The sequence below is a fragment of the Macaca nemestrina genome, chromosome 6 (assembly GCF_043159975.1).
Source record: "Macaca nemestrina isolate mMacNem1 chromosome 6, mMacNem.hap1, whole genome shotgun sequence".
Lineage (NCBI taxonomy): Eukaryota > Metazoa > Chordata > Mammalia > Primates > Cercopithecidae > Macaca > Macaca nemestrina.
Window position 1 is genome coordinate 97359379 of NC_092130.1, and position 27716 is coordinate 97387094.

Below are 27716 nucleotides of genomic sequence, written 5' to 3' on the forward strand. Positions count from 1 at the left end.
CAAAAGGCCACATATTGAATGACTGCATTTATATAAAATGTCCAGGATGGGATAAAGACAGAAAATAGATTAGTTGTTGCCAGGGAGCAGGAGAAATGACTGCTATTGGGTACGTGGTTTCTTTTGGTGGTGATGAAAATGTTTGGGAATCAGATAGTACAGTTGCACAACTTTCGGAATATATTTCAAAACCACTGAACTGTACACTTTAAAAGGGTGAATTTTATGGTATAATTGTAACTTACTTAAATAACAAAAGAATAACAGAGGAATAAAAAAGCAGCACAACTAAGGAATGAAGCAGATGTTGCTTTTCTGACCCAACATTTCTGTACACTTACTATGTTTCAGACCTACGCTGGTTGATAGGAACTCAAAGACGAGTAAAACAAAGTTGCTGTATTTTCTTCATGGTCCTTCTCCTTAGCCTACAAATATCTCATTTCTCAAGAGTGTGGCAGCTTTGAAAATGCAAAAACAGCAAGTATAAACCACAGACAACCCAAGAGAATGCAGATATTTACATTATAAACCCTCTCAATTACTCGGAAAAACCGTATTAGGTTTCACTAAATATGGGGGAGGGGAGAGATATGTTTCTAGTATTAGATGTTAAATAACTCATTGTTCCCCAATGCTGACAATGTCATTTTCCAAGAATAATTATTTAAATAGCTTCATTTCACTTAACTGAAAATGTTTTTTATAAATGTTTTTGATAAATCTTTGTTGACTGTATCACTTTGAATGTATTGTTTTTCTCAGTGACTCCCCAAAATAAAATGTGTTCTAACACTCTATTACGATAGCTATATGAAAAAAACTTTTTTTTTTTTTCAGTAAGAACAAGTAACAGGGCAGTTCTCTAAACTAAGAAAGTGTTTGGGTTCTAATAAAATTTTCATACATCAGGGAAAATCTGATTTCCTGACAGCTACACTTTTATAAAAGAATAGCTACCAAAAATCAGAGTAATGTTTAGACAGAAAATTAGGCTGAATAGTACTTTAAACATTGCAAGAAAAAAAGGCATGTTCTACTTAATCCAGGATATTAAATATTTTTGATTAATACATTATTTATACTAAATTCCCAAAAGGCAAAACTAAAATCTACATTATTATTACCTTATCTTTGGCCTCAGGCAGTGTGATTTCTCTAGGTTCTAAAAATGGTATTTCTCGAAAAGGTGGAACACATCTGACTATATCTGGTACATAATGTGTATGAAACAATGGCGGCATTGAGTATCTTCGTTCACCTGATAAAGGCACTATCTGGTTAACTACAGTTGGCTCTTGGTGGGGTGAATGGAAACGTTGCCGTTTACCGTCAAGAGGAAGGTTTTTTTCATCGCTTAATCTCCTGAAAACAAGCAATATACCTTAGTAATTAAAGATACAACTTTTTAATAACAAAAAGCAATTAAAAATATATAAATATCATAAGAGATAATGACAATATTATGATTCTTTCAATAAGGTCACATTATTAGCTTTATATGGCTCTTAAAAATATTCACGTTCAGCACAAGAAATGCCTCTCAACACCTTAGAAAAAAATAGTAATAATGCAGACAGAAAAAACTACATGTATATACTGAAGTTAGTCTCCTATATTTGAACTACCCCAATGTTTCATCTCAGTAGTGAAAACTTTGTAGGAAAAGTTCTATTTATAGAATTACTAAGAAGAAAAGATCCAAACTATAACATATGGAAGATAAGATTGAGTTGAGTGCTAGTTATAAAAAAGGGCTCTTTGAATATACCTATGTTCTGATTCATCAGCAGGAAAGACCAAATTAAGAGACACTTTTCAATAAAGCTATAAAGACATTGGACAAATGAAGAAATTCGAAAATGAGCTGCAACTCAGATAATATTATTTTATTAATATTAAATTTCTTGGGAATAATCAAGGTATTTTGGTTACATAGAAGAAAAGCCTTGTTTTCAGGAGGAATAAGTTGACATGTTTTAAGGTAAAATAAAATGGTGTCAACAACTTTCTTTTATATAGTTCAGGAAAAAAAGCAGGTGGGCAGAAAAAAAAAGAGAAAGAAATCAAATGTTAAACTTTTAACTCATGAATCTAAGCAAAAGGCATACAGATATTCACTATATTATTCTTTAAATTTTTCTGGAGGTTTAAATATTTGCAAAATAAAAAGGGAAAAATCATTAAAGAGTAAATATTTGTTGCAAAAAAAGACATTGACTTCATTGCTATATTAAGTTGTTCATGTAGGTAACACTTTATGACACAGAAAATGGTCCAATTCCTTTTAAGCCTGAAAATTCTATGGGTCATAGAAGGTTTTTTTCTTTTTTTTTTTTTTTAGACGGAGTCTTCCTCTGTCACCAGGCTGGAGTGCAGTGGCACAATCTCGGCTCACTGCAACCTCTGCCTCCACGGTTCCAGCTATTCTCCTGCCTCGGCCTCCTGAGTAGCTGGGACTACAGGCGCCCGCCACCATGCCCAGCTAATTTTTGTGTTTTTTAGTGGAGATGGGGTTTCACCATGTTGGCCAGGCTGGTCTTGAAATCCTGACCTCAAATGATCCGCCCACCTCGGCCTCCCAAAGCACTGGGATTACAGGCATGAGCCATTGCACCCAGCCCACAGAAGATTTTTTAACACTCCTCTGGGATTATGTCAATTTCTCTCTCCTTGACAGATCTGCAAAATAAGTGGAACCCCTACTCACAGGTAAAGTATACAGTGCTAAATGCTAAAAGTTTATTTAATAATTTTAAACATAAAGTATCTTAGAGCTGTATATGCTGAATATCTTCCAATAAGAATGCCAATTTTAATATTAAAAATATGTTTAACTACAAATTAATTGGAGATTTTTGTTGTTGTTGTTGTTGTTTGAGACAGAGTCTCACTCTGTCGCCCAGGCTGGAGTGCAGTGGCGCAATCTCGGCTCACCGCAAGCTCCACCTCCCGGGTTCATGCCATTCTCCTGCCTCAGTTTCCTGAGTAGCTGGGATTACAGGCACGTGCCACCACACCCGGCTACTTTTTTGTATTTTTAGTAGAGACGGGGTTTCACCGTGTTAGCCAGGACGGTCTCAATCTCCTGACCTCGTGATCCGCCCGCCTTGGCCTCCCAAAGTGCTGGGATTACAGGCGTGAGCTACTGCGCCCGGTCTAATAGAGTTTATTTTCATTCTTAATTCACAAATTGGCTCTGAAGGCAATTTCTAAAATACAAAATCTGAATAAAGTCAATACTATAATTATAGTCAATATATAATAATGAATTATTATAAAACTTTTCTCAATGACAATTTTGAAGAACAAACTGTAGTGCTTATAAGCATATGACTCAGAGACATACAACATTTCAAATCCCAGCTATGTCACTTCTGAGTAACTAGTTACTTAACCTTTGTGTGAGTCAGCTTTCTCCTCAACAGGCAAGGGATAATAGTACCTACCTCAGTGTTATGTGATTTAATCAAACCATTAATTGTAAAGGCTTAGAATAATGATTACTACATAATGAGCCATTAATAATTCCTAGTGTTATTATTTTTTTTTACAGCACCTTGTTCACCGATAGTGTTATTTTTTTATGAGACGTAAAGGTTATAGAATGTTTATATAGGTTTTTAAGTAACAGTGGTATCTTTCAAATATTGCCGAATGTTATTTTAACAATCACCTCTCAAGTTCTATTTTGTAATAAATGAATTTCTTTTAATCAAATAGATTAAAATTAATTGACTCCTGACTTGACTATAGGAAGTTTTATGTTACACAGAAATTTTCACTACAATGTTTGTTATCATGGAACCTTACCTGTGTAGGATGCAGATAAATCAAAACATAAAGTTTACTAGAAAGAAAATGTTATAATTATGTCCCCCTAGAAATTCAAAAGCTGAAGTCCTAAGCCCCAGGAGCTCAGAATGTGACTGTATTTGGAGAGAGGACCTCTTAAAAGTTACCTTTACCTAAGTTAAAGTGGGGCCTTTAAGATGAATCTTAATCCAATATGACTGGTGTCCTTAGAAGAGATGAGGACACAGAAAACACAGGGAAACAACCATATTAAGACCCAGTGACAACGCAGTCTTCTACAAGGCAAGAAAAGAAGCCTCAGAAGAAACCAATCCTGCCAACACCTTGATCTAGCCTCCAGAATTGTAAGAAAATAAATTTCTGTTGTGTAAGCCACCCAATGTGTGGTACGCTGTTACGGCAACCCTACCCTAGCAAATGAATACAGAAGGCCATCTCATTTAGTTAAAAAATCTCAATTAAAAAGTGGTTTTCTGAGGAAACTTAGCTTTATTCTAGAAAAAGAAAACCTGGAATATAGAAAAGGGAAGATCTCATGTAGGGCAGAAACAAACATACAATAAAGCAGAAACAAATCAACAAAAGAACCCCTAAAATTTTTAAATGCAAAAAATGTTAAAATTCCATGACTGATCTGATCGTACAGGTCCCGGAAAACAAAACACAGGGCATAGGGTCCATACAACATTAATTCAAGATACACTGTTACAGAGTTCTCAGAAACGCAAAAATATTCTTTTAAAATAATTAAGAAGTACTTACTTCCTTCCTCGAAATAATGGGGAAGCTGAGGTCTGTACTGGACTGACATTTCCATATGTCAGCTGCTGTAATGACACAGCTCTAGACAAGCTATCAAAATCAAAGAAAAGAACAGTAATAATATACACATTTTTTCTTTAAAAACAAAACCAATCTCTTTAAAAAAATTAAATACTTCCCTATCAAAAAAAAAAATGTGACGACATATTCTCCGCGTTCGAAAGTTTCATACAAAAAGGGCTTATGTCAAATAGAAAATGAAATTTACCAACAACATGGGCCAAAATATCACCATACTTACTCTGCATTCTGAAAGTTGAATTGTGCATCTATAAGCTGCTGGTGTGAATAAACAGTAGGTGACAGGGTAAAGAAGTTATTATGTTGTTGATGATTTGGAGTGAAGGGTGGGCGACCCAAAATTGAGTTTGGGAACATGCTCTTGTTCACTGGAAGTGAACATGTATTCTTCTACCTAGGATAATTTTAAAAGACAATATTAAATTATTATAGTTTAAAGATACTAAACACTTCTATTATCCAATAACTTAAAACAATTAGTTATCAAGTTACAAATTTTATTTGCAAAGTTAAATAGGTCTCCTAAGTGCCACTGTAGGTAACAAAAGGAAACAAACAATAAATTCTAAATCTAAGATTAGCATTATTCAAATGCAAGATACATGCACATTTCTAATTTTCTGATGAATTTACCCTACTACATTTACCCTCATATCAAAAAATCTTTTAGAAAATCAAGTTATCACCTGACATTAATAAAATCCCACAGATTCTTACATTTATTCTCAATCTAATTTATACAAAGGTATAAACCATCACATGACATCCTGATTCCTAGAATTTGGTTCTTACAGGTCCAATCATATACGGAATGGATTTTATATTGTCTTAACAATTTATAAAATTCTGAGATTCCCCTCAAAGTCTACATAATTTATATAAAAGATTTCCAATAAAAGAGGGCTCTGTTCCTTAGGAATAGGGAAAAACTATACAAAGCAATCAGAATCCTTCACTGATCCAGGGAGGAAAGTAAATATTTATTCTTTGCAATGACTCATACAATAAGGTTGTAGTCTTACAAAGGATTGGATAAGGTAATAAACTGAAAACGAGTATCAGGTAAAGTCTACAAAGAAAAATAGGACCCCTCAACCCACTTTCTCAAAGCAAGCAATTAGAAAACTCTTTTATGAAAAAACAAGATGACAGAGAAACTATGTAACATAGTAACAAGAGAACCTGTAACATAATAATACTTGGGAATGCATCAAGAAAATGTCAAGCTAGCTACCTAATCAACTTAACATGAAGCCTACTAGTTGACAGGCCCTACCCACACATTTTTAGAGTTTCTAATTAGACTCCTGATATTTTCACTTAAAATAGGCATCCATGGATCACCAGAAGAAAAATAAAACCTGGGAATAAACAGAAACAATGTCAGGAACAAATGAACACTCAAAAAAAAAAAAATCTCAGATTAATGAAAAGACATTGTATATATAAAACAAGAATATGCTATTTAAAAAGAAAGGGGCCAGGTGCGGTGGCTCACACCTACAATCCCAGCACTCTGGGAGGCAGAGGTGGGAGGATTACTTGAGCTCAGGAATTCAAGATTAGCCTGGGCAACAAAGTAAGACCCTGTCTCTATAAAAAAATCAAAGAAATTAGCCAGGCACAGTAGTGTGTGCCTATGGTCCCAGTTACACAGGAGGCTGAGGTGGGAGGACTGCTTGAGTCCAGGAGGTCAAGGCTGTAGTGAACCATGTTCATGCCACTGCATTCCAGCCTGGGTGACAGGGCAAGACCCTATCTCAAAAAAATAAAATAAAAAGGCTGTGGGAAATTATAAAATTGAAAGCAGAACTATCCAGAAGAAAGTTAAAAGGTAACTTTGAGGAAATGTATTAGAAAGAACAAAAAGGAAAAGTTGGTAGGGGCAGGAAGGAGGCAAGACAATAGAAGAGAAAACAGAAGACTATTAAACTATGTAATCTAACATAACAGAAGGTCCAGGAAGAACAGAAAAAAACACAGGACATCACCTAACAAATAAAACAAAAAAATGCCAAAGACTGAAAGACACCAATCCTCAGATTGAAAGGACCTAAAGAGTACAAAGCACAGTAAAAAAGTTACATGTCAAGGTATATTATACTGAAGTTTCCGAATATTACACACAAAAAAAGCAGTTTATAAAATATTCCAGAAGGAGAAAACGGTATAAACAAATGGCAAGCAATCAAAATGGCTTTGGACTTCTCAATAGCACAGGACATGGACTCATGACTTCAAATCTCTGATGGAAATGCTCTCAGGCTGAAATTCTATACCTAGCTGTACTATCAAATGCAAGGGCAACTAGAAACATTCTTAGGTAAGTTATCAAAAAAGAAAACGAAAACCTGGAATCCAGAAAAAGGGAGATCTGATGTAGGGCAGAAACAAAGTAAATGCCCCAAGATGACTAACAGTTCAAATTAGAATAGCAGGATGCAGGGCTTCAAGAAGATATCTAAGTTAAAAAAAAAAAATCAACTGGTAGATTACCTGATGTATTTGACCATAGAGAAAAGTTCTGTTAACAGAGTAGAAATAATTTTAGAAATACAGAAAAGTAGCTAGTTAAAAATAAATTACCAAAGAAAAAAACACTCAATAGGTAATATAAAAAAGGCAATATAATCATAATTACCTACCTGATTCTTACAATAAAGATTGAATATACTGATTTTTTTAAACTGAGCTACCATATAAAATTTATTATATATTTATTTATATATGACATTATATTATACATTTGTGTTTATATATCACAAGTTTTATATGGAGGATGACAGAGGGTACAAAAAGTGCTAAATCCTCATTTGCAGTAAATATAAATCAAAAGAATGAAGTATAGAAGCTTTACTTTACTTTTCTTTTTTTTTTAAACAACAGAGAAAAATAAAACTAGGTAGCCAGAAGAATCGAAATAGTCGCCTCTGGGGATTGTGACTAGGAGGGCTGGAAAAAACTATAAGAGACAACAGGGAAGAGAAAGAAAGATCTGGGAAGAAATAAATAAATCCCTCACAAACATTGTTCCTTGTTTTTTCAATTCCATAAGATTAAAATTCCCTAGGTTGGCCACAGATAACAAGGCTCACCAGTCCAGGGTTCATAACAGCTTGTGGACAAAATTCTATGAACCACCATCGGACCTCATCCCAAATGCCTGACTCTAATTTGGACCAGAGACAAGGTTAACCTCCAGAAAACAAGTCTGTCAACTTTTTTTAGCAGACCCTTATGTCTTTTTATAAGAGATTTTAAAAAAAGAAAATAATCCTATCATATTTCCTCACCTGTACACCCTAGCTTCTTCAGAGGAAATGGACAAGTATCTCGAACTAAGCAGCATTCCAGGGAATCCCCTAGTAAAAATACATACAATAATCCTGGGCTGGGCAGTTGCTCACCCCTATAATCCCAGAACTTTGGGAGGCTGAGGCAGGCAGATTGTTTGAGCCCAGGAGTTAGAGACCAGCCTGGGCAACATGATAAAATCTCATCTCTACAACAAATACAAAAATTAGGCCGCATGCAGTGGCACACACCTATAATCCCAGCATTTTGGGAGGCCGAAGCAGATAGATCACCCAAGATCAGAAGTTCACGACCAGCCTGACTAACATGGTGAAATCCCTACTAAATACAAAAAAAATCAGCCAGGCGTGGTGGCACATGCCTGTAATCCCAGCTACTTGGGAGGTTGAGACAAGAGAATCGCTTGTACCTGGGAGGCGGAGGTTGCAGCGAACCAAGATCGCACAATTGCCCTCCAGCCTGGGCAACAAGAGCAAAACACCGTCTCAAAAAAAAAAAAAAAAAAAATTAGGCCAGGTGCAGTGGCTCATGCCTATAATTCCAACACTTTGGGAGGACAAGGTGGGCAGATCACCTGAGGTCAGGAGTTTGAGAACAGCCTGGGCAACATGGCAAAACCCGTCTCTACTAAAAATACAAAATTAGCTAGCATGGTGGCAGGCACCTGTAATCCCAGGTACTTGGGAGGCTGAGGCAGGGGAATCGCTTAAACCCAGCAGGAAGAGGTCACAGTGAGCGGAGATCACACCACTGCACTCTAGCCTAGGTGAAAGAATGAGACTTCGTCTCAAAAAAAAAAAAAAAAAAAAAACAAGACACAACAAAAATTAGCCAGGTGTGGTAGTGTGCATCTGAAGTCCCAGCTATTCCGGAGGCTGGGGTGTGAGGATCACTTAAGCCAGGGAGACGCAGGTTGGAGTGAGCCAAGGAGACTGTGCCACTGCACTCCAGCCTGGTCAACGGCTGGAGTTTTGAAACCCTGTCTCAAAAACAAAAAAAAAAAGAAAAAAGAAAAATATTGGATTGCCAGATTCAAGATGGGCAACGAACACTTCATCCTTTGCTCAGGCTCACACTCTTTCTTGGCCTTTTTTAACCCTGGTTCCCTAACCTAATTTCCCATAAAACATAGGATCCTACTTCATAGGATTTATGAGAAAATGCTATTAAACACAATTCACTGTAACAAATTTTGCTTTATAGACACCTGTTTATACCTATAAAAACATGCTGTTTTTCCTCTATAACTGAATAAGGTCCATGTATATTAAGATTTGAAGATCCAAAATGACATTAAGAGCCCCAGACCGCACTTTGTTTCCATCCTATACACAGCCAAAACCAAACTAAGAATAAATCTAAAGATGTCTTGTGGCCCAGAACTACTCTACAAAGTTAATGATCAAATTATCCCCAGCTTAAAAACTTAGAATGAGTCCACAGCCAGATGTTTACTCTGGGGCAGAAATCTAGTTCAGCCTATCCCAAATTCCCAGAAATATATCAAGCTCTGGAGCCCCTGCAAAACAAAGGATCTGCCAGCCTCTCCTCAGTATGAATTTTGGCCCTCAAGTCAGGCTCTTAACGAAGGTAGACTTCAAGTCGGGGAAAATCATTCTGAGGCACTCATTCTATGTTCATCAATATAGGTATTCTGAAAGACATCTAGAGTTAAAGAAGTAAATGAAACGCCCATGAATTTCTATTCCTTTTTTCTAATATATTTCACATTGATTTTGATGAAAATAAAAATGACATCAAAACAATTATCTATCATAAACAACATAATCATTTTTTAAACAGAATGTAGTTTCACAAAATAAAATACAGTAAAACTATTACTATAACAGAAATAAGGGGACCTCCACAAAATTTTAAATCTTCATTTTCTTCATACTCTGAATGAAAGGTTTCCTCAGTAAGTAGGGATTCGTTATATAAAACATTACTCCACATTTACTGTGGTCTTCTACCATCTTCCATGTGACAAATTTTATGAGAGACACATAAAATCCAGATATTGGCAATATCCAATTTTCCTTACCTTAAAAGTTATCAGTTCCACAATCTGTACTTGACCATAAAATAGTATACTGTATTTGCCTTATGGAGAAAACCTTAAAGACTGTTTCCTAAGGTGGACCCAATGGGAGATTACACAGGTTTACGTGAAACAAGGCAGTAAAAGAGTAGATTAATTCCACCGGGCACCGTGGCTCACACCTGTAATCCCAGCATTTGGGGAGGTCGAGGCGGATGGATCAACCTGAGGTCAGGTGTTTGAGACCAGCCTGGCCAACATGGTGAAACCCCGTCTCTACCACAAAATACAAAAATCAGCTGGGCATGGTGGTGGTCACCTATAATCCCAGCCACTCGGCAGGCTGAGGCAGGAAAATCACTTGAACCCAGGAGGCGGAGGCTGCAGTGAGCCGAGATCATGCCACTGCACTCCAGCCTGGGAGACAAGATCAAGACTCCGTCTTAAAAAAAAAAAAAAAAAAGTAGATTAATTCGTAGTAATTTCTAGTGATAAAGTATTTGGTCCTGTAATTTGCAACCTGGAATTTCTGTCCTCAACTTGACCTCTCCTCCAACAAATTAGAGAACACTCAAGGTTATATATAATTCCTTCATCAGATTCTTTGAAAAGCAGAATATACCTAGTATAAAAACCAGAACTGTACTGGCTAAACCAAGATACTGTCCATTTTGTACAAATATCTTTGATCCCTCAAACCCACTTCTTTTCTCCACAATACGAAAAATCCAATTCCTAAATCCTACCAACCCACTGTGAAAACCACTTCCAGGTTTTGAACAGGATATTCCCTTTGGCTAAGAATTGAATTACACCCAAGTCTTCAAAAAATAATCTAGTCACATGGCTCCAAACGGGCATTTCTTAAACAACTCATAAATGGCCTGTTTCACATGGAGGCTGTTACAAGACATTTTCAGGCATAATTAACAGGCATAATTAGGGCTATTCACACCAACAAAGTAACGTCACTATTACTGGCTATTAATCAGTATAAATTAATAGCCTTATGGCTGTTAATCAGTACGTGTTGGAAGCCTTGTGGTACTGAACCATACAATATGAAGATATTTACAAAAGTTAAGTATGTTACCTGTAATATAAAAACACAGATTTAGTGATCAGTTACAATCTCTCTCCTCACAAAATCATACACTGCACATCTGTTATTAAGATTGTGTTTTACAGTTTCCCTTTGTTTCTTCTCTGTTCACCCTAATGAAAAACATCTGCTATTTTAAACAAAGAGTTGAAAGAGATAAGACAAGTAATTTAGAGAATCCATAAGTTGTGAGACACATAAGCCTTTCGTGTTCTCACCTTGAGACACGAAAAGCCTTTCTACAAAGGCTGAACAAGAACGTACACAACTAACAGTCTTAACCTGTGCATTTTCCTATAAGTGAAAAGCTGAGGCAATTTTATGCCATTTAATTAAGCCTTAAAAGATAAATGCCTTTTAAATTTTTTAATTAATCCAGCTATTTACCTTAGTTCTTTACCACCCTTTGAAACACCATGCAGGGGTCCCAAGACTATCTTCCTCTTTTGGTCCTGGAGTGGTGGACGAGGGAGTACGCGAGAACGAGAAAAACCAGTAAACAAAGTAAGCGGTCCTAAGATTCTTCAAAATGTACAAGCAGCCCAGGGGCCGCCCATAAACTTGGAATAACCAAGAGATACTGCCGGAACCTCCCACTCAAAACAAAACGCTACCGTTTCGGAAAAAGTTTCTCGCGCCCCGCCCCCGACCTGGGCCTACACCGCTGCGTTCCTCTCCGAAACCCCCTAAACTCACAGGTGTCCTCCGGGAAGGACTAAGCAGGGCCTACCCGCACTGCCCGCTCAGAAGTTCCAAGGCCCGAGCTGGGACGGATGGGCGTACTCGGTCGTAGCTTTCTCTCGAACCAAAGGAGGTAGTGGTGGCCCGTGGGGCAGCTAGGCCCAGCTCCGACCCTGCCTGCGATCTAACCCCCGGCACGGCTGCCAGGGGAGGAGTAACACAATAAAAGATAGGAGCCGCAAGGATTTAGAAGGTTGGGGGCGGTGGCAAAAAGCGGAAGACCAAAAAGTCGCAGAAAAAGCGGCGTAGAGTACCCTGTCAAAGACACCCGGAAGATCGACGTGACCCCGGATGAGAATAGGCTACGGGGAGCGAGAGGTCACACTTCCGGTAACGCCCTCCCTCCCGCCTTCTATGAGCGCTTTGCGTGAATGCGCAGGCGCAAGACAGCTGGACTTGGAAGGAGGTGGTTTCTTAACTGCTGCCAGCACCAGTTGGGAAAGGGTTAGGGCTGTACTAGGAGGACTGGGGAGCAGGCAGTCGCCGGAGGGCCACTTCTGGGCCCCTTGTGTGAACTCACGTGCAGCTGTTCTAACTCTAACGTTTTCCGTGGGTCCTTCATGTGTTGGCGGAGTGACTTGTCGCCAAAGAAGCCTTTCTTTAAGCAATGCTCCTCTACTCTTCTGCCCCGGAGCAACATTAAGCTTTATCTGTTTTTTTGCCCCTGCAGTAACCTGAGAGCTTCTTTGGAAGGAAAATGCTTCCTTTGGCCCAACGCGGTGGCCCACGCCTGTAATCCTAGCACTTTGACCGGCCGAGGCGGGCGGATCACCAGGTCAGGAGTTCGAGACCAGCCTGGCCAACATCGTGAAACCCCATCTTTACTAAAAGTACAAAAATTAGCTGGCATGGTGGCGCGCGCCTGTAATCCCAGCTACTCAGGAGGCCGAGGCTGGAGAGTCGCTTGAACCCGGGAGGCGGAGGTTGCAGTGAGCCGAGATCGAGCCACTGCACTCCATCCTGGGCGACAGAGCGAGACTCGGTCTCAAAAAAAAAAAAAAATGCTTTCGTTTCTCTCTAAAACCCTGCCCATAGTAATAGCTGGCATTCACTAATTCAACCAATATTTATTGATACCGCCTCTTGAGTGAGCTTTAATAGTTTGTAGAAATGTCTAAATTGTTTAATAATGCAAATCTGTTAGCTGTATTCCTTTATTGTCCACTTAATGTCTATAAAATCTGACCCCTCCGGTTCTGAAATTGGTAATTTGTGTGTCATCTTTTTTTCTGATCGACATGGCGAGGGGTTTCTCGATTTTACGGATCTCAAATCTCAAAGCCCGTTTTTGCTTTCTTGGATTTTCTCTACTGGTTTTCTGTTTTCTATTTTATTGATTTCTGCTCTTATGTTTATTGTTTCCTTTATTCTGCTATTTTTTAATTTTTTAATTTATTGTTTTGTTTCTCTAGTTTCTTAACTCAGAAACTGATGACCACTAATTTTAGATGTCTCTTGTTTCTACAGGCATTTGGTGTGATAAGTGTCCCTCTATACTGTTTTAGCTACATCCCACATATTTTGATATATTGTATTTTCATTTTCCTTCATTTCAAAATACTTTGTAATTTCCCTATTGCTTTCTTTTTTTGACCATGGGTTTCTTGTGTTTTTCGTAAGTGGAGGAGTTTTCCAGATAGCTGCCTGTTACTGATTTCTGATTTAATCCCATTGTGATCAGAGAAGATGCTTCGTACAATACTAATAATTTTAAACTTATTGACACTTGTTCTGTGGCCCAGAGTATAGTCTGTCTTGCATTTGAAATGAATGTGTTTTTTGCACATGGATGGAGTGTTCTATAAATGTCAGTCATGTCAAGTTGGTTGATATTAGTGTTCAAATCTATATCCTTTCTGATTTACTGTCTACTTACTCTACTAATTATTGAGAGTATTAAAATTTCTGACTATTACTGGTTTTTTTAATTGTAATTCTATCAATTTCTGCTTCATGTACTTTGAAACTCTGCTATTAGTTGCATAAACATAGTTACTCTCTTATTTGTATGAATTTATCCTTTACGAAAGTTTCATCATTGTGAAATTATCCACTTTACAAATGACCCTCCTCTTTCCTGACAATGTTCTTTGCTCTGAAGTATATTTTGTCTGATAGTATTACAGCCACTTAGGCTTTCTTTTGTATGGTTTTAACACGGTATATATAAGAAAAACATAATTCCAATTCTAGATAAAGTCCTCCAGAAAATCGAAGAGGAGGGAATACTTCCCAGCTTATTCTATGGGGCCAGCATTAAACTAATACCCAAACTCTAGATATTAAACAAGTATACTGTGGACCAGTATCTCTCATAAGCATAATATGCACAATTCTAGTCACTTTTATTTCACAGTATATAAAAAAAGAATACATTATAGCCAAACAGAGGTTTATCCTAGGAATGCGAGGTTGAATTAGCATTGTATTGACCATAAAAGAGTATACTGGTACTTGTCTTATGGAGAAAACCTTAAAGACTGTTTCCTAAGGTGGACCCAATGGGAAATTACACAAGTTTACATGAGACGAGGCAGTAAAAGAGTAGATTATATTAGAAAAAAAGATATATAAATATGTAAAAAATATATTTAAAAAGATAATACATTATAGGCCCAAACAGGGGCTTATCCTAGGAATGCAAGGTTGAATTAGCATTGGTAAATCAAGCAATATTTACAGACTGAAAAAGAAAAAGCATTTGATAATCTCAATACATGCAGCAAATGCATTGGACAAAATCCAATATCCATTCCTAAGATTACAAGGAAACTTCCTCAACTTAATAGAGAGTGTCTATAAAAAGCATCACACTTAATGGTGAAGAACAACACTTTCACCTTAAGATCAGGAACAAGGCAAGGATTTCTGCTCTGACAACTTTTGTTCAATATTGTACTGGGGATTCTAGCCTGTGCAATAAGGCAAGGAAAAAAAAAGGCATTCAAATTAGAAAAGAAGAAGTAAAACTGGTTTTATTTGTAGGTGACATGTTGAAAACTCTGGCACAAGATCTACAAAAAAATATCAGATCAAATAAATGACCAAAACTACAGGTCATAAAATCAATACGCAAATGTCAATTGCATTTGTAGTACACTAGCAATGAACAATCTGAAATTAAAATTTAAAATACCATTTACAACAGCATCAGAAATACTTGAGGCAGGCATGGTGGCATGCACCTGTAGTCCCAGCTACTCGAGAGGCTGAGGCAGAGGATCACTTGAGCCCAGGAGTATGATGGCATCATCATAGCACACTACAGCCCCAGAAAGAGAATGGAAAGACAAGCCAAAAACTGAAGCAGCTATTTGCAAATCATGTATCTGATAAGAATGTGTCTGTATGTGGTTTTGTTTTGTTTTGTTTTTGAGACAGGGCCTCGCTGTGTCTCAATAGAGCTGGAGTATAGTGGCATGCTCATGACTCACTGCTACCTCAACCTCCCAGGCTAAAGTGATCCTCCCACCTCAGCTTCCTTAGTAGCTGGGACTACAGGTGTGCAGCACCATGCCTGATTAATTATTGTATTTGTTACAGAGAATGGCGTTTCCCCATGTTGCGCAGGCTGGTCTCGAATTCCTTGGCTCAAGCAATCCACCTGCCTCAGCCTTTCTAAGTGCTGGGATTACAGGTGTGAGCCACCATTCCGGACACTGGTAAAGAATTTGTATCCAGGCCGGGCGAGGTGGCTTACGCCTGTAATCCCAGCACTTTGGGAGGCCGAGGCGGGTGGATCACAAGGTCAGGAGTTCGAGACTAGCCTCACCAATATGGTGAAACCCCGTCTCTACTAAAAGTACAAAAATTAGCCTGGCATGGTGGCAGGCGCCTGTAGTCCCAGCTACTCAGGAGGCTGAAGCAGGAGAATCGCTTGAACCCGGGAGGCAGAGGTTGCAGTGAGCCAAGATCACACCATTGCACTCCAGCCTGGGTGACAGGGCAAGACTCCATCTCAAAAAAAAAAAAAAAAAAAAAAAAAAGAATTTATATCCAGAGTGTCTACTTTCTGAACTCTCATACCTCAATAATAACTCAAAAAACAAATGGGCAAAAGGTTTGAAGAGACACTTCATCAAAGAAGCCATATATGGATGACAATAAAGGCATGAAAAGATATGCAGCATCATTAGTCATTAGAGAAATACAGATTAAGAGAAAAATACAAATTAAGACCTCAACAACATACCCTACCTATTTAATGGTAAATTCCAAAAGACTAGTCATACCAAGAATTTGTCAGAACATAGAGCAACTGAAATTCATACACTACTATTGGGAATGTGAAATGGTACAACCACTTTGGAAAAAACTTAGGAAGTTTCTTAAAAGGGTAAGCATATGTTTGTTTGTATGTGATTCAGCCATTCCATCCCTAGGTATTTACTCAAAAGAAATGAAAGCACATGTCCACAGAAGGACTTGCACACAAATGTTCATAGCAACTGTATTTGTAATTGCCTATAATCCCAACCCTTTGGGAGACCAAGGCAGGAGGATTGCTTGACGCCAGGAGTTGGAGACCAGCCTGAGCAACATGGTGAAACCCTGTTTCTACTAAAAATAAATAGCAATCTCAGCTACTAGGGAGGTTGAAGAAGGACAATCGTGTGAGCTTGGGAGGTGGAGGCTGCAGTCAGCTATGATCACACCACTGCACTCCAACCTGGATGACACAACAAGACCCTGTCTCAAAAAAAAAAAAAAAAAAAAAAATCCAACAATTTGGAACACAAATACCCATTAACAGGCAAATGGGCTGAGAGTGGTCACACCTGTAACCTGAGCATATTGAGAAGCCAAGGTGGGAGGATTGCTTGAGGCCAGGAGTTGGAGACCGGCCTGGCAACATAGTAAGACCCCCATTCTACAAAAAAAAAATTAAAAATTTTGCCAGGCATGGTGGTATGTGCCTATACCAGGAGTATCCAATCTTTTGGCTTCCGTAGGTCACACTGGAAGAATTGTCTTGGGCTACACATAAAATACAATAGCTGATGAGTTCAAAAAAACAAAATTGGAAAGAAAATATCATAATGTTTTAAGAAAGTTTACAAATTTGTGTTGGGCTGCATTCAAAGCTGTCCTGGACCTTATGCGGCCTGTGGGTTGAGGTTTAGACAAACTTGCTCCTACCTACTAGGGAGCCTGAACAGGGAGGATTCCTGGAGCCCAGGAGTTTGAAGCTGCAGTGAGCTCTGATTCTACCACTACAAGCAGAGTGAGACGCTATCTCTAAAAACAAAATTAAAAATAAATTTAAGATAAAAATTAAAACCAGGCTGGGCACCGTGGCTCACGCCTGTAATCTCAGCACTTTGGGAGGCCAAGGCGGGTGGATCACTTGAGGTTGGGAGTTCAAGACCAGCCTGACCAACATAGAGAAACCCCGTCTCTGCTAAAAATACAAAAGTTAGCAGAGTAGGGTGGCATATGCCTGTAATCCCAGCTACTCAAGAGGCTGAGGCAAGAGAATCACTTGAACCGGGAGGCAGAGGTTGTGGTGAGCCGAGATCGTGCCATTGTACTCCAGCCTGGGAAACAAGAACAAAACTCCGTCTCAAAAAAAAAAAAAAAATTAAAACCAAGTAAGTGGATAAACAATTCATGTCATATCCATGCAGTACAATACTGCTCAGAATAAAAATAAATTACTGACACAAGCAATGATACATGGATTAATCTCGAAATAATTACGATCAGTGAAAGAAATCAAAAAGATTTTTTTAAAAGTATATATAATCCCATTTATATAAAATTTCAAAACAACAAATCCTTAGTGAGAAAAGGCAGGTCAATGGCAGCCTGGAAGATGAGGGTGTAGGGGACGGGTAAGGGCAAAGAAGGGCAGGAGAGAGAGATAAAAGGAATACAAGGAAACTTTTGGGAATGATACCCATGTTCATTATTTTGATTCTGGTAGTTTCGTTTGTGTATTTATATGTAAAAACATGTACAATCTATTATGTCTCAATTATACCTCAAAGAAGCTGTTAAAATTGAAAAGAAAAAAAGCTTTTGGTCCATGTTGCACTTTGGTTTTTGTTTTGGTTTGGTTTGGTTTGGTTTGGTTTTTTGAGACAGAGTCTCACTCTGTCACCCAGGCTGGAGTGCAGTGGCACGATCTTGGCTCACTGCAACCTCTGCCTCCCGGGTTCAAGCAATTCTCCTGCCTCAGCCTCCATTACAGGCGCCCACCACCAAGCCTGGCTAATTTTTGTATTTTTAGTAGAGACGGTGTTTCACCATGTTGGTCAGGCTGGTCTCAAACTCCTGGCCTCAGGTGATCGCCCACCTCAGCCTCCCAAAGTGCTGGGATTACAGACACGAGCCACCGCACCCGACCCCATGTTGCACTTTGAATAAATCTCTCAAACCATGCATGATTTGTGATGTTACACTCGTCATTTAGAAATATTGGTTCACTGACTTATGCAGATCTTCCAAATCTTGACACATTTTATCTTACATTATCAAACACATCACATTTGTTAATATCACTTCCAATCTCATCAGAAGAGTCTTTAATTTTTTTTTTTTTTTTTTTGAGACAGAGTCTCACTCTGTTGCCCAGTGAGGAGTACAGTGACACGATCCCGGCTCACTGCAACCTTCGCCTCCCGGTTCAAGCAATTCTCCTGCCTCAGGCTCCCGAGTAGCTGGGACTACAGGCACGCGCCAACATGTCCGGCTAATTTTTTTATTTTTATTTTTAGTAGAGATGGGGTTTCACCATGCTGGCCAGGCTGGTCTCGAACCCCTGACCTCAGGTAATCTGCCCACCTCAGCCTCCCAGAGTGGAGGATTACAGGGGTGAGCCACCACACCCGGCCAGAATCTTTAAGTATTTGGAAGCAATCAAGATCACAGTAGTGATGATGCAACCTTTACCAAATTGTTATTTTTGCTTGAAAGTTCAGTTATGTCACTGTCAACAAATAGATGTTATTTATTGTCATGAAAATGTTTTCCAAGTACCTAAGTCTGAATAACCAGCTTGTCTGTCAATAGATCTTTTAATTAAAATGGTGTTTCACGATAAATCAGTGAGTTCAGCCTGCAACTCATTCCCACAAGTGCTTAGAGAAAAGCACTTGTTTGAAAGTTCTTTGGTATGCAGCAGAAGTGCTTTATAAATGCTTTTTTTTTTCATACAGAATATTTTAAGAGATGTACATTCATGGGTCAAAACAATCCAATTTGCAATTTTCATTGCTTCATTAAGAACATTCTTAAATAAAATTGGAAGTTTTTTAAAACTGCAAGTGAATGGCAGTGAAGAATATAAGGACTATTAATTTGTATCAATGGTATTCAACTGGAGGCGATTTTGTCTTCAGGACATTTGGCAATGTCTGGAGACATTTTTGGCTATCACAACTTGGAGGAGAGAGTTACTACTGACATCTAATGAGTAGAAACCATGGATTCTGCTAAACATCCTAACAATGCATAGGACAGTGCTCCCACGTCCACCGAAAAATATTATCAGCCCAATATTCTATTATATGGGTATACCACACTTCGTTTATCTGTTCATCTGATGATGGACATTAGCATTGTTTCTACTTTTTGGCTATTATAAATAATGCTGCTATGAACATTGATATGGTTAGGCTTCCCTCCGTCCCCCACAAATCTCATCTTGAATTATAATCCCCAGTTGTTGAGGGAGGAACCTGCTGGAAGGTGATTGGATCATGGGAGCAGTTTTTCCCAGGCTATTCTTGTGACAGTGAGTGAGTTTTCATGAGATTTCATGGTTTTATAAGTGTTTGGCAAGTTCCTCCTTCACTCTTCTCCCTCCTGCCAGCATGTGAAGAAGGCTCTCTTGCTTTGCCTTCACCTTCCACCATAAGTGTAAGTTTCCTCAGGCTCCTGCACCCATGTGGAACTGTGAGGCAATTAAACTTACTCTTTCCTTTATAAATTACCCAGTCTCGGATATTTCTTTATAGCAGCGTGAGAACAGACTAATACAAACATTCATGTATAAGTTTCTGTTTAAACATGTTTTCAGCTATCTTGGGTATATACCTAGGAGTTAAATTGCTAGATCATAGGGTAACACTATATTTAATTTTTTGAGGAACTACCAAACTGTTTCCTAAAGTGGCCGCACTATTTTACATTAACATCAGCAGCCTATGAGTGTTTCAGTTTCTCCACATCCTCATCAATGCTTATAATTGTCTTTTTTCTTATAACAATCTTGGTAGTTGTAGAGTGGTATCACATTGTGATCTGCAATAGTTTGCTTTTGAACTATAAAAGCCAATCTTAACGCAAAAGACAGTAACTAAATTCTTAGCATTGTTTTTTTTCTTTTTTGAGACAGAGTCTCACTCTGTCACCAGGCTGGATTGCAGTGGCATGATCTCGGCTCACTGCAACCTCTGCCTCCCAGGTTCAAGTGATTCTCCTGCCTCAGCCTCCTGAATACCTGGCATTACAGGCACGTGCCACCATGCCCAGCTAATTTTTGTATTTTTAGTAGAGACAGGGTTTCACCATGTTGGCCAGGATGGTCTCCATCTCCTGATATCAGGTGATCCACCCACCTCAGCCTCCCGAAGTGCTGGGATTACAGGCATGAGCATGAGCTACCGCGCCCAGCCAATTCTAAATATTTTTATCTAGGTTTGACATCATGATCCCTGAAAATGTCTGTGGATCACATTTTGAAAATGGCTTAAGTAGGTAGGGTATTGCAGATGCCCTGAAAGAATTGATAGTAGAGAGATTTATTGGGAGCTTACTATATGCCAAGCACCTTGCTAAGCACTTTACATCAATTACCCTTTATAATCTGATTAACAGCCCTCTAATAGAGCTACTATAATTATCTCCAATTTATGGGTGAGAACACTGAACCTCCAGCCAAGCAACTTGCTCAATGTCCCACAAATAATGCCAAAGACAAGCTCTGAATCTAGAGATAGCCTGACTCCGGCGCTCTATGCCTTCTCCCCCAGCAGAGCGTAGCCTCCTCCCACACTCAACCCCAAACCTTGGGGCAGAATCAGCAAATAAGGGTAGTAGTGAGGGACTTGAGGACTTTTGATGTGGTTTTTATGATTTTTAATTTTGTATTTGGCATGCAAGCTCTTCTGTGATTTGCAATCATTCTACAGCTAATTCTAGGTTCCTTCATCCTGGATTTATTAATTTACATCCCCATTCCCATATACCCAACATGTTTCTGTTATGTCTGCTGAAAATATTGCTTTTTCAAAAGGAGATGGGAGTGGGGAGGCAGACTGTTTAGAGAGATGCTGACAATCACCAGCCTACGGGGCTCCCTTGGCCCAGAAGAGAGAAGGTAGGAGAATATACCCACTGAGAAAACTGGAAGGAATTTACAACAAGACCTGGGAGCTCTACTTCCTTCGTGCATGAGTGCGCGTTGGTACATTCATACGTCCTTGTCTCTTCTTGGCATTCACTTCATAGAGAACCTGAACTAACTGAACTAACTCAGAGGGTTCAGGGGAACCTTTCCTTGAGGAGTAGAAGTTAGGTGAAAATTTGAGATAAGAAAGAAAACAGTCCTGAGATAAGCAGGAGCTTGGCACAATGCCTGCCACACGGTTGGTACTCCATAAACATTGCTCGACCAAATGGGATGCAAAGCACTTTATGTACACATGTAATTATTCCTCACAACCAATTTTACAAAAGGAGTTCCATTATTTCCCCTGTTTTACAAATGGCAAAGCTGAGGGTAAGAGCTATAAAGTAAACTGCTCAAGGCCTGACAATAGTTTAAAGGTACAGCTAGGATACAAACAGGTTTGTTTCCAAGTCTGTTATTTTTGACTGCTTAACTACCAAGTTATACTGGCTCCCTTCAGAGCAATTGAAAACAGGCTTTGAAAAGAAAATGGCCAGCCTCAGTGGTTCATGCCTGTAATCCCAGCACTTTGGGAGGCCGAGGGGGATTGGATCACCTGAGATCAGGAGTTCGAGACCTGTCTGGCCAGCATGGCGAAATCTCATCTCTAAAATACAAAAATTAGCCGGGCGTAGTTGTGGGTGCCTGTCATCCCAGGTACTCGGGAGGCTGAGGCAGGAGAATCACTTGAATTGTTGTCTAGGCTGGAGTGCAATGGCACGATCTCGGCACACTGCAACCTCCAGAGGCAGAGGGAGGAGGTTGCCTGGGCAACAAGAGGGAAACTAAAGAAACTCCGTCTCAAAAAAAAAAAAAAGGCTGGGTGCAGTGGCTCACACCTGTAATCCCAGCACTTTGGGAGGCCGAGGTGGGCAGATCACAAGACCATCCTGGCTAACACAGTGAAACCCCGTCTCTCACAGTGAAAAATACAAAAAATTAGCTGGGCCATGGTGGCATGTGCCTGCAGTCCCAGCTACTCAGGAGGCTGAGGCAGGAGAATCACTTGAACCTGGGAGGCAGAGGTTGCAGTGAGCCGAGATCACGCCACTGCACTCCAGCCTAGGCAACAGAGCAAGACTCTGTCTCAAAAAAAAAAAATATATATATATATATATAATATGTGTATATATATATAAAATATGTATATATATAAAATATGTATACATATAAAATTAGCCGGACGTGGTGGCACATGCCTGTAATCCCAGCTACCTGAGGCAGGAGAATCACTTGAACCCAGGAGGTAGAGGTTGCAGTGAGCCAAGATCATGCCATTGCACTCCAGCCTGGATGACAGAGCAAGATTCCATATCAAAAAAAAAAAAGAAAGAAAAAAAGAAAACGTATTCATAGGAATTCAAAACATACTACTGCACAAGCTATCTCTAATGAATTTTTTATATAACAATCTCAGCTAATGACAATAGAATATAAAAGCTAAGATACAGTTTGGCAATTATCTGTACTCCTCATTTTACATGTAAAAAAAGATATATTAAATATAGAAAGGAAATAAATTAATATGCACTACATCATTTTAAGTATGTCAGCATGTAATTTCAACTTAGATATTGCCTGAGAATAGACAACACAATCAAAGAAGGCAGTTGCAAATTCTACATGACTATACTGTGATCATAGTTCTCTGTTCATTCACCTGGAAAGAATCTCTGGAAATTTCAAGTTGAAATTACTGCTGTCAGGAATTACTGTAATAAAGTATAAATTTGAGTACCCATTTGTGCTGAGTGATTAATGGCTGATTAGGTGGGGTGGGTGTTAAATAGAATATATTGTTTTCTAAGACTGTAAAAAGAATGAAGACTTCTTGGATAAAAATTAGAAAATACAGAAATGTATTAAGAAAAAAAGTAAATAAATAAAGTTCAGTGCAGGTGCAATAGCTCACACCTGTAATCCCAGCACTTTGGGAGCCTGAGGCAGGATGATCACTTGAGGCCAGGAGTTTGAGATCAGCCTGGCCAACATGATGAAACCCCATCACTACTAAAAAATACAAAAATTAGCTGGGCACAGTGGTACATGCCTGTAATCCCAGCCACTTGGGAGGCTGAGGCGCAAGAATTCCTTGAACCCAGGAGGTGGAAGTTCCAGTGAGCTGAGATCGCACCACTGCACTCCAGCCGGGGCAACAGAGCCAGATTGTGTCTCAAAAAAAAAAAAAAAAAAAAAAGAAAAAGAAAATAAATTCAAACCATCATTAGAAACTACTATAAGCAACTATATGCTGATAAGTTGGAAAACCTGGAAGAAATGGATAAATTCCTAGGCACACACAACCTACCAAGGTTGAACCATGAAGAAATCCGAAACCTAAATAAACCAATAACAAATAATGAAACTGAACCCATAACAAAAGTCTCCAGCAAAGAAAACCCCAGGAGCTGATGGCTTCATTGCTGAATATTACCAAACGTTTAAAGAAGAACTAATACCAATTCTATTAAAACTATTCCAAAAAACAGAAGCAGCGGGAATACTTCCAAACTCATTCTACAAGGCCAGTATTACCCTGATACCAAAACCAGACAAAGACACATTAAAAAAAAAACAAACAAACTACAGGCCAATATCTCTGATGAATATTGATGCAAAAATCCTCAACAAAAAGCTAGCAAACCAAATTCCAAAACACATTAAAAAGCTCATTCATCATGACCAAGTGGGATTTATCCCAGGGATGCAAGGATGTTTCAACATATGCAAATCAGCCACTCTGATACATCATATGAACAGAATGAAGGACAAAAACCATATTATCATTTCGACTGGTGCTGAAAAATCATTTTATAATCAACATTCCTTCATGGTGAAATTCTTAAAAAAAAAAAAAAAGGATATGGAAGGGACATATCCCAACACAATAAAAGCCATATAAGACAAACCTATAGCTAGTATCATTCTGAAAGGAAAAAAAAAAAAAAAAAACCTGAATGCCCTTCCTCTAAGACCTGGAGTACAACAAGGATGGCCACTTTCACCACTGTTATCCAACATAGTACAGGAAGTCCTAGCTAGAGCGATCAGACAACAAAGAAATAAAGGGCATCCACATTGGAATGGAAAAAGTCAAATCATCCTTGTTTGCAGATAATATGGTCTTATATTTGGAAAAAAAACTAAAGACTTCACCAAAAAAGTTATTAGAATCAATAAGCAAATTCAGTAAAGTTGCAGGATACAAAGTCAATATAGTATACAAAAATCAGTAGCATTTCTACATGCCATAAATCAGTACCATTTCTATATGCCAACAGCAAACAATCTGAAAAAGAAATCAAGGAAGTAATCCCATTTATGATAGCTACAAATAAAATACCTATGAATAAATTTAACCAAAGAAGTAAAAGATCTCTAAAATGAAAGCTGGAAAACATTGATGCAAGAAATGGAAAAGGACACACACCAAAAAATGCAAAAAACATTTCATGTTCATGGATTGGAAGAATCAATATTGTTCAAATGTCCATACTACCCAAAGCAATCTACAGATTCAATGCAATCCCTATCAAAATATCTGTGACATTCTTTATGGAAACAGAAAAAATAATACTCATATTTATATGGAACCACAAGAGACCCAGAATAGCCAAAGCCATCCTGAGCAAAAAGAACAAAACTGGAGGAATCACATTGTCTGACTTCAAATTACACTACAGAGCTGTAGTAACCAAAGAGCATGGTACTGACATAAAAACAGACACATAGACCAATGGAACAGAATAGAGAACCCCAAAATAAATCCATACATCTACAGCAAACTCATTTTCTACAAAGGCATCAAGAACATACACTGGGGAATGGACAGTCTCTTCAATAAACAGTGGTGGGAAAACTGGACATTCATATGCAGAAGTATAAAACTAGACCCCTATCTCTCACCATATACAAAATATCAAATGAAAATGGATTAAAGACTTGAATCTAAGACCTCAAATTATGTAACCACTACAAGAAAACATTGGGGAGACTCTCCAGGACATTGGTCTGGGCAAATATTTCTTGAGTAATACTCCACAAGCACAGGCAACCAAAGCAAATGGACAAATGGGGTCATATCAAGTTAAAAAGCTTCTGCACAGCAAAGGAAACAATCAACAAAGTGAAGAGACAACCCACAGAATGGGAGAAAATATTTGCAAACTATTCATCTCACAAGGGATTAATAGCCAGAATATATAAGGAGCTCAAACAACTCTACAGAAAAAAAAATCTAATAATCCGATTACAACATGGACAGAAGATCTCAACAGACATTTCTCAAAAAAAAGGCATACAAAGAGCAAACAGGTATACGCAAAGCTGCTCAACATCACTGATCATCAGACAAAGACAAAACTACAATGAGGTGTCATCTCACCCCAGTTAAAATGGCTTTTATCCAAGACAGGCAGCAAAAAATGCTGGCAAGGAAACTCTCATACGCTGCTGGTGGGAATGTAAATTAGTACAGCCACTATGAAGAACAGTTTGGAGGTTTCCCCAAAAAAACTAAAAAAGGACTACCATATGATCCAGCAGTTCTATTCCTAGGTATGCACCCCAAAGAAGGGAAATCAGAATACTGCAGAGATAGCTGCACTCCTATGTTTATTGTAGCACTATTCACAATAGCCAAGATTTGGAAGCAACCTAAGTGTTCATCAACAGACGAATGGATAAAGGAAATGTGCATATACCCAATGGAGTGCTATTCAGCCAAAAAAAAAAAAGAGAGATCATGTCATTTGCAACAACATGGATTGAACTGGAGGACATCATGTTAAGTGAAATAAGCCAGGCATAGAAAGAAAAACCTCATATGTTCTCACTCATTTGTGGAAGCTAAAAATTAAATCAATTAATGGAGATAGAGGTAGAATGATAATGATGGGTAGGAAACAGTCTGGAAAGGGGAGTGGGGGCAGGAAAGTGGGGATGGTTAATGGATACAACACTATAATTAGATAGAATGAATAAAAGCTAGTGTTTGATAGAACAACAGAGTGATTGCAGTCAATAATTTTTTTTTTTAGATGGAGTTTTGCTCTTGTTGCCCAGGCTGGAGTGCAATGACACAGTCTTGGCTCACCGCAACCTCCACCTCCCAAGTTCAAGTGATTCTCCTGCCTCAGCCTCCCAAGTAGCTGGGATACAAGCATGGGCCACCATGCCCAGCTAATTTTGTATTTTTAATAGAGATGGGGTTTCTCCATGTTGGTCAGGCTGGTCTCGAACTCCCGACCTCAGGTGACCCACCACCTCAGCCTCCCAAAATGCTGGGATTACAGGCGTGAGCCACCGTGCCCGGCTTGCAGTCAACAATAATTTATTGTACATTTTTAAATAACTAAAAATGTGTGTCGGGGCCAGGCATAGTGGCTCATGCCTGTAATCCCAGCACACTGGGAGTCCAAGGCAGGCAGATCAGGAGATCAAGAGATTGAGACCGTCCTGGCCAACATGGTGAAACCCCATCTCTACTAAACATACAAAGATGAGCCAGGTGTGGTGGCATGTGCCTGTAGTCCCAGTTACTTGGGAGGCTGAGGCAAGAGAATTGCTTGAACCTGGGAGGCCAAGGTTGCAGTGAGCCAAGACAGCGCCACTGCACTCCAGCCTGGCGACAGAGCAAGACTCCGTCTCAAAAAGAAAAAAAAGAGTATGTTGGAATGTTTGTAACACAAGAAATGATAAATGCTTGAGGTCGTGGATGCTCCATTTACTCTGATGTGATTATTACACATTGTATGTCTGTATCAAAATATCTCATCTACACTATGAATATAAACACCTACTAAGTAGCCATAAAAATAAAAAAATAAGAATCAAAATAAGTGCAAATTGATATCTCAATTTTTCTCTTTTTTGTCATCAAGGGATATTTATTGAACATATGATTCAATGTGGCCCAGAAAATATCACAGTTCTTAACTTTTATTACTTTGAAAACTGAAAGGAATCATACAATTTAAGATAGTATTCTAAAGAATTCAGAGTACAAGACAAATTCTGCAATTAAAAGAGTAATTTACTAGGCAGTGAGAATCTAAAAAAAAATCTTTCTCAGTGGTAAGTTCCAAATAACTAGATAGAATAACTGCAATTAATAAAGGTAACAAAAAAGAATAACTACAATTAAATGAGTTAGTTTGACCAAAATAAGGCTTCTCACTGAACTAATAGTCCCTTTTAGGTTAGCATTTGATTTTCCTAAGCTGAGTCCTGAAATTATACCAATCTGTAGACTTTTTATGGTTTATTAACTTTAAAGGTTAATAAATTCTAGGGTGATGTAAAAGAATAAAATCAGTATCATAAACACAAAATGTATCAGTAAGGATATGTTTCACATTAGTCACTTTTATCTTGTTTCTTCTTCCTAAGAAAGTCTTCATTCATTCAGTCATTCATTTGTTCATTCAGTCAATCAACAGATATTTAGTACTGAACACCAC

The 27716-nt window shown here is 38.6% G+C and overlaps 1 protein-coding gene across 10 annotated transcripts in view; it reads right to left on the minus strand.

The window, feature by feature from the left end:
* TENT2 (terminal nucleotidyltransferase 2) overlaps positions 1-12162 on the minus strand; it is a 73839-nt gene extending 61677 nt beyond the window's left edge. For 2 of the 10 annotated variants that reach the window (XM_071098766.1, XM_011730070.3), the window contains exons 1-5: positions 11848-12162; positions 11505-11569; positions 4880-5053; positions 4579-4668; positions 1128-1365 (exon numbers count right to left, since the gene is read on the minus strand). In XM_071098766.1, the coding sequence (XP_070954867.1) occupies positions 1128-1365; positions 4579-4668; positions 4880-5016 (465 nt within the window). In that variant the 5' untranslated portion in view covers positions 5017-5053; positions 11505-11569; positions 11848-12162. Of the gene's footprint in view, positions 1-1127; positions 1366-4578; positions 4669-4879; positions 5054-11504 lie in introns of all 10 variants that reach the window. The other 8 variants (XM_011730069.3, XM_011730066.3, XM_071098763.1 and 5 more) reach the window with 6 other exon arrangements.
* Between the last annotated feature and the right edge of the window lie 15554 nt (positions 12163-27716).